General features: G+C 34.4%; 2 protein-coding genes across 6 annotated transcripts; one reads left to right on the top strand and one right to left on the bottom strand.

The window, feature by feature from the left end:
- The first annotated feature begins 15 nt into the window (after positions 1-15).
- LOC111382566 lies at positions 16-924 on the top strand. The gene has a single exon (XM_023006587.1). The coding sequence runs from the start codon at positions 313-315 to the stop codon at positions 679-681; it is 369 nt and encodes a 122-aa protein (XP_022862355.1). The 5' UTR covers positions 16-312; the 3' UTR covers positions 682-924.
- A 3,750-nt stretch (positions 925-4,674) lies between these two features.
- LOC111382522 (beta-amylase 7-like) lies at positions 4,675-11,007 on the bottom strand. 5 transcript variants are annotated; one of them, XM_023006545.1, is made up of 12 exons: positions 10,783-11,007; positions 10,333-10,453; positions 9,575-10,131; positions 9,193-9,486; positions 8,832-8,909; positions 8,442-8,645; positions 7,846-8,040; positions 7,122-7,286; positions 6,561-6,821; positions 5,877-6,095; positions 5,485-5,704; positions 4,675-4,814 (listed from the first exon to the last, which is right to left on the bottom strand). In XM_023006545.1, exons 3-12 carry the CDS (start codon positions 10,019-10,021, stop codon positions 4,786-4,788), a joined length of 2,112 nt encoding a protein of 703 aa, XP_022862313.1. In that variant the 5' UTR covers positions 10,022-10,131; positions 10,333-10,453; positions 10,783-11,007; the 3' UTR covers positions 4,675-4,785. The 5 variants fall into 5 exon arrangements, with proteins under 5 accessions (XP_022862313.1, XP_022862306.1, XP_022862299.1 ...); XM_023006538.1 differs by having other exon boundaries at positions 9,575-10,208; positions 10,783-11,006; XM_023006531.1 differs by having other exon boundaries at positions 9,575-10,195; positions 10,783-11,006.
- Positions 11,008-11,500: the final 493 nt, after the last annotated feature.

Raw genomic sequence — 11,500 nt, 5'->3', positions numbered from 1 at the left:
GACATTAATGAGCTAGGAGCGCCTTCCACAAATGTCTGTGTATCATGTACTCAACGAATAAAGCCCTAATGCTTGTTTAAGATGAAAATCTCTCTCTCACTTCCTACGAAGTGAAATTTATGATTTTTTTTATAAGCTTCTTTAAAATGTGATGACTATCCTCATCTTATGTGAGGTTGATGTCGATGAGGCACGCCACATGTTCTAGTTGCTTTTCATTTTCCTATAGATCTAACAATAAAGTGGATGGACTAGAGAAGAACGATTCATGTAGAAACTCAATATACCTGGAACACTACTTAGTTATTGTTGATGTTCTTAAGCTTTTTAAATATATGTTTTGCAGTTTTGAATATTACTTATTTTTCTCTAGTACAGTCACTGCTGGAAAGTGAGCGGATTATGGATATTCCGGTAGCACAGAGGATGGAGCGGCAGGCATCTCTTGCCAAAGAACACAAGGAGGAGTATCAAGCAGCAATAGAAAGGGCGATCGCTTTGGATGTTCCCCTTGCATGCTCCCCTTCGTATGGAACTTTCCAAGAGATGGATAAAGGAGAAAACTCGACTAGAACACAAGATTGTTCTCTCACATCGCCAGAGAGGCAAGAGAGCAGGGATAATCTGGCCAGGGTCATTTCTGATACGGACGAGTTGAGGAAATCAAGGCTGGAGAAATGACTTCAGAAGTAGCTCAGAAAACTACATTCTTTTTTGGAAACGTACCTCTGTTACTTCACAAGTTCAGTAATTTTCATCATTGTTGCATGATGGTATACTAGGGAATGAAAATCAAATTAAAAAAGAAAAAAATGATATATTAGATTTTTCTTTTAGGGGTCAGGTTTATTGGTACAATGTAGGACACTATTGTATGAGACAACAAATAAGGTTTTTTGTCACGGGCATGTTTGTTACACTATACTTGAGAAGTATTGCACATGGCATGACAAAAGAAAATTAAAGTATTTTTCTTTGATCTCGCTTAATAGTCTATCCTACAAGGAATATAATTTATCAAATGATGTATATTGTTAAAATATTATAAATTATGTATAATAAATTTTTTTTTTATTTCAAAGTAGACAACCCTATTTATAGAACTATAAATAACTTTAAAATTATCGATTGTGTGATAATCACATAATCAATTATTAAGAAAAATAATCACACAATTGAAAATTTATCACGAACATTATTTTGTACGGTCTTTTCATATCTTCAATATTCTTAAACTCAATATGATGCTATTGAAAATCAAAATTAGTTTGAAAATTAAATTCATCAAATCAAATCTTCTTCTTTCAAGGATCAAATGATACTTCAAAATTACTTGCATGCCAATCAAGCCAAACAAAGAACTCAAAGTTGGTAAGAAAGAAAAATAATTATACACGAATCATATCAAACCAAACCAAGAAAAATAATTATACACCAATCAGTCAAATCATCATCACGATTTGAAGGAGACACCTACAAGTATAACAAACAAAACTAAAACAAAAACCCAAACGATTTTAATAACTAGAAGGCGAAGAGTAGACCGTATTTAATAATAACAATCTAGAAATTCATGGGCAGTATCAATACTACACTTACGGATGAAGGAAAGATTGATGAAATTGAAATCCTGGCACACAATAAGGCTAAAACAACAGATGTAATGAAATAAATTCGACGGAAAAATAACAAGATTTTTAAAAAGTAATAATAATTTTAGCATCAACAGGTCTCATAAAGTTTCCAAACTAATTCTCTATTTCCTCAAAAATCAAGTTTCTCTGAGAAGGAAACAACGAGAGTAGCCAACATCTAACAAGATTTGAATTAATCCGAAATTCTAATTCGACCTAAATCAAGAACAAAATATGGACATAATATATTAAAAATGAAAAAGGATTTGGCTAGACAAGGATGTCTAATTTAAAAAAATAAAATAAAATAAAAAATTGATAGAGCGAACAGCCTCACAGAAGCTTGCAAGTTTAATCCAAAATAAAATTAATTCCTCTATGATACAATGTTAGATTATTATAAATTGTATATAGAAAATTTGTGTTTTTATTACAAAATAGAAGAGTCTATTTATAGGGCTATAAGTAATTCTAAAAGAAAAGATTGTATGATAATGGCACAATCAATTATTAAGAAAATAATTCCATAAAATTGGAAAAATATGATGAAGATTATTCTTTACAATACTTTTATATTTTTAATCTATATCCATTCATTGGGCTATGTTTTTTTTTTTCTTCTTTTCTTTTCTTTTGTGGGTGAGTGGGGCAATGTGGATTGGGATGAAATGAATATTGAATCGATGTGATGCGATGATAGAGATTTTATATTTATCCTATCTTGAAATAAACGTGACTAGAAACAAGGATAATGTATCCACTATAAATTGGGTCATAATTCACGAGTTTTGACTAAACTTGGACAAATGTTTGGACGCTATTTATAAGCAGTGACGTTATTAAGTGTAAATTACATAAAACCCTAGTTTTAAAATCAGATGGGAACTTTCACATTTCACAAATCAGATATTTCACATTTAAATATAAATAAATATTAAATATACAAACTCTATCTCGAAACCCTAATCAATTTGCTCACTCCTTTCTCTCTCTATATTCCCTTCCCTTCTTCCTCTCTCTCTACACCCATAGTGGCAGCCCTCTCTCTCAACCAAACCATCATCGTCGACTAGAAGAAGGGTAAATCGCCGGCCAGAAGAACAGATTCATCCTTGCTATGTGATGGTGGTGGCAGCAATTTTGCTGGGGTGAATCTGGAATTGCCGACTAGAAGATGGGCGAATCGTCGAAAGAATGGAGCGATGGTGTGTGTATTGGCCGAGTTGTGGTGGTGGTTGGCGGTGGCGTATCTGGTGGTTGAGGCCGGTGTGCATTGTCGAGCATTCACAGCGCCAGTGTGCAGTAGATTGTGTCGATGATTCCAGATTAGGCGTTCACAGGCCAATGTGCAGTGCCTCAGCGTCGCTCGTCGCGATGGTGGTGGTGTTTGCTATTATAGTGGCGGTGATGTCAATGGTGGTGGTTGTGAGAGGTGTCGCTGGTGGTTTTGTGGCCGTGGTGCGGTGTTTTGGAGTGGTGGTTGTTGGGAGTTCTTCTTTATTAGGCGTTCACAGGCTGATGTGCAATGTATCGGCATCGCTCGTCGCGATGGTGGTGGTGTTTGGTGTTACAACGGCGGTGATGTCGATGCTTGACCTAAAAAATTAATAATTTGTGACTGTCTAATAAGTAGTAACCTATAATATTTGTGATCTGTGATTTGTAAATTTTTTGATTCGTGACCAAAAAATAATATGTGATCTATAAAATTTTTGATTTGTAATCAAGAAATAAGTTGTGACAAAATTAATACGTGACTAATTAATTTTTTAATTTGTGATCGATGAATAAATTGTGATCTGCAAAATTTTTGAATTGTGATCGTAAAATAATTTGTGACATAAAATTTTTGATTTGGGATCAAAAAATAAGAAGTGACCAAAAAAAAATATAAATTGTGACCAATAAATAATGAGTGAACTAAAAAATTGTTATTCTGTGACCAATGATTTGATAATTTGTGACTGTATAATAAGTATGACTTATAATATATGCGATTTGTGACTAATTAATAAATCGTGACTTATAAATTTTTTAATTTGTGACTGATGAATAATTTGTGACCTATAAAATTTTTAAATTGTGATCATAAAATAATGTGACCTATAAATTTTTTGATTTGTGATCGAGAAATAAGTTGCGACCAATAATTTGATAAGTTGTAACTAAAAATTAATTTGTGACTAATTAATTTTTTGACTTGTGACCGATGAACTAACTGTGACATTTAAATTTTTTTAATTGTAACCGTAAAATAATTTGTGACATAAAATTTTTGATTTGTAACCAAAATATAATAAATTAGTAATCAAATTGTTAATCCATGACTAAATTATATAGATATGTGACCTAAATATATTAAATTAATAAAATAATTAAATCATAAATAAATTTTAATAAAAAACTGATTTTTGAATTTTGAAACTTGTTTTCTTAATTTTAAAATATACCATACTTAATTTCTCACTTATAAAATTTTCCCCATTATTAATGTCACCGTCAACAGAAATGAATACTAAATACTTTACAAGTGGATAAAAAGTAATTTGGTTGATTATAAGTAACTTATAAATACATTAGCCAAGCTAAATTTATTCATAGGTAAACAAATAAATTAAAATTTTGAATTTCTTATTGATCAACTTTGAAAATAATTTCGCAACTAACTTGAGAAAGATAAAAGTTACTTTTAATATAAAATAATCCAAAAAGAAAATTTACTAAATTTTAAGCATAGTATTTCTCAATATTGTGAACCTCAGAGAGCTCTATGGAACAATATATATGAATGGTACGGTCTTTGAATACCAAATAATCATTTCAGACATTTCCAACCATAACCAATGTTCTCTTTTCGATCATGTTAGCTAAAAAGGCTGGAATGCGAAATGAGGTCTACTACTAAAGTTAGACCACCTACACCGACTTGAAGCACGTAACCGGATTATTTGTGTTAAAGCTATATAATAATAATAATAATAATAATAATAATTTATAATTATAATAATCAACAGTATACATAATTAATTCTTTTTTTTTTTTTTTACAGGTTTACCTAAAATGGAGTATTAAAATATCTATCACCTTCCTCTCTCCTGCCTTTCCTATAGTACGTCTGCCTTTCCTATAGTACGAATTGGGAGTTCTGAAACTATGTCTGATACTCGAGTACAGTTTCTCCTGCAATAGACATCAAACAGTTAGATTACAACTGTCTTGTTCCTGCTAATGATGGGTTTAACAAGCATGCATATGTAAATAATGGCCTAATATATTCCATGCTTAAATGATGATTTCCAGACACTCCGTGGAGAAAAAATCTCGTCAAATCGACTGGTGGTGAATGATGATGTAACATAGAAGTATTACGGAAAATAAGAATTTGGCAGAGCTCTCGTTAGAGATGAAACATTCCTCTGATGCAAAACAATAAAAATTTAAAGGCGGCACTTTCATTCAACGAGCACAAGGACTTGGCAAAGGAGTTCCTTGGGGTGTTTGGAAGATTTCCACCAAGTATGAGGTGATTTGGAGTCCATTTGAGTGGATAACGACATTATTGAGTGGAGACGTACAGTGCAATCTATTTTACTGAAAAAAAATAAAGAACAAGATAAAACTAAGCCATATTAGCAATAAATTTCAAGTTGTGCAAGCAGACTTGAGAGTATGTATACAATGCATCTTACAAACACCAATCTACCGAGAATGTTGGTAGTCATTCAAATCCTAACAAATCTTCGATAGCTAAGAAGTCGACTACTAGTACCTAGGTGCCATAGAAAGAAAAGAAAAATAAATATCACTAAGTTCGTAAAATCAAAAATAAGTAATATTATGATAATGTTACCGTGCATTCTCTTGACAAATCGTTCAAATTCAACGAAGTTGTGTCTTTCCAAGAGAAGTGGGCTGAGGTTTGAACAGGTAAAAGCAGAAAAATGCCTGCCATCTGGATCACTCATGGGCTTTGCCTTTTCCAGTAAATAATTATAACCATCCCGGTCATGGCAAGGAAGAGCATTTTCACTTGAAACTGGTATGCATACATCCCAGGCAGCATTCAGTACCTACAATATAAGCTGTTACAATGAGAAAAATTGAAAGAAGTGAGTGCATTTTTTAACAATTACCCTGCAAACCACTGATGTAACTATGCAAACAAATCAATGCTTAGCCGATAGAATACATTCTCTAGCAGGAGATTAGGGAGTTCATTTTGAATATCAAGAGGCCACGTACTTGCCAGGCTAATCCCTCGGGCTCAGCCAGTGCCTCAGAGAAGTCAACATGCTGATCTAACATACTCATTTCAGAACATGTAAAGTTTAGTGCTGCCCCATGTCTCTTTAACATTGCCATAATAGTAGCATAACCATCTCGATTGCAGGGATTATAAAACCCAGCAGTTAATTCAGCAGCATGGCTAGCTGTCTTGTACCACCAATGAATACCCGAAATCTGCGTATATATTTTAAGTATTTGCAACATATTAAAATGGGATCATGTTAGCCAGTAAAATTTTCGAAGCGGTCTATATAATGTACACTTCGTGCGTAATAAACTACAATAACATCAACATGTATGTGTAAAATGATCTCCGTGAAATATCCATATCAAATAAGCACTTCCTTTCATATCTATATGATAGCTGGGGAAAGGAATCATGCTCGAATATAATCATGCCATCTTTCTGTGACTTATAAATGTCATGCTTCCCTACGTAAATAGACATGTAAGATAAGCTTCATGTGTTATTTGATTTGTTATCAACAACACTATACACATTACATTCCAGTATCAAATAGACAGAAGCTACTTACAACAGAATATATAACAACTATTGCAATAAAATGCATTTTTCATATTTTCTATAAGAAAATTCATCCTGCGCATTAAAAATTGAATTTTGTGGAGCTGGTTTACCTTTGCTGCAATGCAAGTGTCTTCGAAAGCTAACTTTGCCAGAGAAAGCACCCGATCACCATGGTCAACCAAAACCTGAGAGTACCAATTGAGAAAAAACCTGCCATGATATCCATCATAATCACCCCCATCACAGAAAAATCCAGTTTCATGTGGCCGTGAATTGTAGGAACCTGTGTTATCTGGTCCTCGCCCCCAAAAGGAGTGTCCCCTAATTTCAGCTGCGTTCCGAAGGCTTTTCAACATATACTGATCATAACACTGCAAAGGATGAACAATGTTGACAGATTATATCAGAGAGAATTAAAAGCTTAAGGAGTTTCAGAAGATATTCTCAGAACAATTTCTGGAAAAATTTAATAAGGAGCTTGTTCATGAAACTCAACCACATTTGTTGTTTATCTATTGTGCATGTACTCTACATATATTGGGACAAACTGGTTTTAAGAGAGCATTATGTCCAAAGGGGCTGTAATAGATCGGTAGGTAGCAAGGGAACGGTACGTTGGAAAACTTGACACTGTCGAAATTAGCAACTAATATAATTAAATATTGCATTACCTGGAATTCACCGACACCAGGATATCTCCAACCGTGTTTTACAGGATTGGATGGGTATCTTAGCTCTCCACATGGACCAAGTCCAACAATCACCATAGAAATAATGCCATCGTCAAAGAACTCATCAAATTCAACCCGGAAGCTTCTCATGTAGTCAAAGTAAACCTACATAAATTTTTCATTATAAAAAACAACAAAACCAAATCTATAAATTTTTTAAACTGCTCATCAAGTGTGCATAATTGTGTGATAATAAAAAAAAAGTAAAATTCCTCCAAATATGAAATGGAAAATAGACTTTAAAATAACTGACTCTGCCATCCAGTTGGGTAAGAGAATTGCAGCTCTTTCTTTCAAAGGGCAAGCGAAGAGATAAATTGATCTTATCGGTCACAATAACCCAAGTGAAAGCTTAGGTTCCAGATCAAGTTCATAAGTGATTACTAAAAACTGAATAAGAAAATAAGAGAGCAAATACGAAAAATTTAGAAGCCCTCAAATCCTAAGAGAAGTAACCATCAGCCTGTAGAAATATTTTTGGCTCACTTGGCATGGAACTTATTTGTTCTCAGTAATTTCATTTTTTCATGAACCCCAAAAGATACAAGACATGAAAAAGAAAAACATATTATAGAGTTAAGAACTGCGGTAACTTGAATGTGTTTTGAGAATTAAAAAATTAGCAATGATATCACATTTACTTTCTTGATGTCGAATCAGATACCTCTATGGCAGTCCGGCCTCTCAAAACCCTTTCCTTGTCAACTCCCCACGAAAGACATTCTGGGTTCCGTCTTCCTTCTCTATCAGTGAAAAATATGTCAGGATTGCCGCGACCAATTTCAGCTACCCAGTGTGGCAGGGGAATACAAACATCATCACCAACATTACCACCACATTCATGAAAGGACATTACAACCTGATTCCAATTAAAACTTCACGAGTTTTAATAAAATTCTCAGAGATATACATATAAGCAACAGCAGTTATTTGTTTTGCATTATCGTCACCAATCTATTTATGCTTTATGAAAAGCTTGTCAACTTTCGAAATATATCAGCCATCATACTCCTAATGAATAAGATAAGATTCATTAAGTACTTGTATCTGCACCTTTAAAACGTGGAGAAGATGATGTGCTATAGAACAAAAGCAACAGAACTGAAGACTTGGCATCCACAAAATAATACCTTATAAAACTAATTTTTTTTTCCCTTTTAAGAGATAAGTCAGAACCCTGTGAAATGTCCCCCTGAGACTCGCGAAGAGAAAAAACAAAATTGAAGGCCAGGGACGCAGCAAATCTTATGGAGAACTTACCTGTAACTTAATCTTAAGCTGTCGCGCGATTTGAAACAATCTCTTGTATCCATTCCAATTGTACTCCTGTGGAGCATGCGCTTCTACTATACCCCACCAGCAATCTACCATAATACCGTCAACGTCAATTGATTTCAAGATTTTGAGTTGTTTCACTAAACTGTCAGGATCAACAAGCTCACACTTCATATTGATGACACCCAACTGCCACCAAAAGGAATGGGAATACACTAGAATCGAAAATTATGATAGAACTAGGAAACTACTAACACTTTTTCACAACAACGGAGGAGAAAAATTTTCTGATACCAAATGCAAGCCAACAAGTACAAAAGATCATAAAGAGTAAAGACAATAAAAGGCCAAAATAAGAGTACTCATAGAGCTCACCGGTAGCATAACATAAACAGGAACATATGGTGTGCCAGCGAAATCACGCTCCTGCACCTTTCCAGAAACGTCGATAACCTACAAAAATTGTTTATAACGCATGGAAAAATATTAGATATGCATTGAGGAAATAAGGAATGCTGGCTTAGCCACAAGAAGACCCAAAAACCATAGACAGTTTGATTAAAATGCGGCATAAGATTCATATAAGAAAACTGATGGGATAAGGCATAAAACAATTTTCTCTTCATTATTTATTTATTTGTTCTACATATGAAGATTGCTTATGAAACATCACATAGTTTCATGTGCAATTTACTGAAACTAAGAATTGATCTTAGTAAAGAGACAACCATCTCACCTGCCTATTTTGAACTGAATCGATGGAAACTCCAAGAGGAGGATCACTCAGCATGCCTCCTCCGTCACCCATCATAGCTGAAGTCTGAGATCGTGCACCGGAGGACACATCATAAGGAGATGAAGAGGGCACAAAACTGCCTTTCATGTGGCTGGCATTATAATTGACCGTACTCTGATAACCAGGTGAAATGCCTCTTAAGGAAGTAGGTGATGTGTGTTCTGCTGGCGTATGTGGAGATGACAATGTAACCACTGCAGGTGATGTACCTCCTACAGGTCTTGTGGCATGCACCTATGGAGATAAGTTGTTTAGCGTTTGAGATCCCTAATAATATTCATATCTACAAGAAAAAATCGCATATGGTTGCAATAGTGAGTACCTGTGATCTGGAAGGGAAGGTGGTTCCATCAGGAAGAACAACCCAACCAGCTTCCCTTGCCAAAGCAGCAAAGACATCGTTGATATCAGCCCTGACTCTAAGATTAAAGTTCCCATGCCTACGAAGTCCAGCCAAAATTTTTGCAGTTATTGCTCTACGTTGCCGCTCCCGTAGCTTCGTTCTCTCCTTCTCTTCTTGTGGCCTACACCTCCTAGATCCTCCTCCTTGAGTAATTGGCTGTTCTTGAAATTGGTGGTGCTGCATAAAATTATTACTGCTGCTTGTCGATAAAATACCTACATCAACACCAACCATTGCAGGAGTAGCCATGTTCTTCTCTTCATCGTCATCATCATCGTCATCGTCATCATCTTCCTCTTTCACATCCATATCAATTTCATCGTCATCATCTTCACTCGTTCTGAATCTCTGCATCTCTGCTGCCATTACTTTTCCTAGTTTTCTCCTTAATCACGTTTATCTTCTCTTCTAAGCATAAATCTTAATATTAAGCCTCCGGATCAAAGCAACATACTTCTATGTATAATTAGAACAATCTGTTAGATAGTGAACACAGGTGTTTACATGTCTGGGCAGTCCAACCGGGTGGCTCAAAATTATCTGACAGTAAATGCTATACCAAGTAAACAATGTCAAGTGAGTTACAAAGTATAATTGAGTGAATTTCGTAAAGGACCAAGCTTTATACATATAAATTTGATCCTTGGAAATATACAGAAAACGCAATAGGGATATACGTTACTTATTTGATGCTCCAGCGTTTACCGCATTCGACAGCTATCTTGTATTTCTGTTATTCTTATTACCACGTGTCCAACAGATAGCTCGAGACACGCATCATTTACCTTGCATCATAATCTAAAACAATAAGAAAATAAATGTGAGTATCTCACTTGATTATATAGTAAAAGGACTGGAATTTCCAGTTGAAGTAATTACACTGGCTTCATTGCTGCACGTGATTTCTTCATGCTTTTTTATTTTTTATTTTTTTATTTTTTTCAGGTTAAATCAATATCAATTAAATGAAACTAGTGGAATATCTAAAATAACCAAACAACAAAACATCCAATCAATTCTTTTGAATTTTTCCCACTAAATCAAATTCTAGTAGCCACTAGTAAGAACGTCAAAATTAAATAAAATTCAGTTTTTACGAAAGCTCAATAATGCTTAAAACAACTTACGACGCTTTCGTCTCGCACCCCGTTGAAATTTTTCACATTCCTCGCGTTCAGATCTAAACGGAGGAATAGAAAGCGGAGTGCCCCGGAGAGGACCGGTTCCCAAGATAAAGAATAAAAAAGTATTAACCCCCGGCGAAGATGACCCAGCGGCGGTGAGAGCAAGGGGGCGGAGGTTTTACACGAGGGAGGCGTGTGTGGGAGGTGGCACGCGTTCGGACTCGGGGTACATTTTAAAATAGCTTGTTCAAACAACCAAATTTTCATTTTGACTATTTTTTTTTGTATTCACCATATTGGCTTATTGTCATTAAAAAGACAATTCTACTCTTATACATGTTTAATAATTACAAAAGTATATCAATTGTTTAAAAGACAATAATACCCTTAAAAGTTTAAATAAATTCTGTTACTTCCATACGTAAATTTCAAAATCAGTTTTGATTTATCAGTTTCCCCAATACAGTAAAAAAGAATTTTTTCCTTCCATCTGTTAAAATATTGAAATCTCCCAAAATTATCAAAGGTTCAAGAAAGAAACAATACTCACAGTCGGCACTGAAAATTGGTAAGTGTAAATACATATTTTGAATTTTGTTTTAGTTAAGTTTACTGTTTGAATCTGTAAATAATTATTTTGAGAAAGGCAAATGAATTTTACAGTATTTAAACACAGATTTATAATTTTTTTATAACAAAAACAACAAAAAAATTCATCTCT

Source organism: Olea europaea, chromosome 3 (genome assembly GCF_002742605.1).
Source record: "Olea europaea var. sylvestris chromosome 3, O_europaea_v1, whole genome shotgun sequence".
Taxonomy (NCBI): Eukaryota; Viridiplantae; Streptophyta; class Magnoliopsida; order Lamiales; family Oleaceae; genus Olea; species Olea europaea.
Note: the sequence above shows the minus strand (reverse complement) of the source record. Positions and strands in the feature narration are given on the sequence as shown.

Excerpts from the sequence above, each read along its gene's own strand:
- LOC111382566 (XM_023006587.1), top strand. The coding sequence starts at position 313 with ATGTTCTTAAGCTTTTTAAATATATGTTTTGCAGTTTTGAATATTACT.
- LOC111382522 (XM_023006545.1), bottom strand. The coding sequence starts at position 10,021 with ATGGCAGCAGAGATGCAGAGATTCAGAACGAGTGAAGATGATGACGAT. Across the intron at positions 8,041-8,441 it reads AGCTTAAGATTAAGTTACAG|GTTGTAATGTCCTTTCATGA; the intron begins GTAAGTTCTCCA and ends AATTGGAATCAG. Across the intron at positions 6,096-6,560 it reads ACACTTGCATTGCAGCAAAG|ATTTCGGGTATTCATTGGTG; the intron begins GTAAACCAGCTC and ends ATATATACGCAG.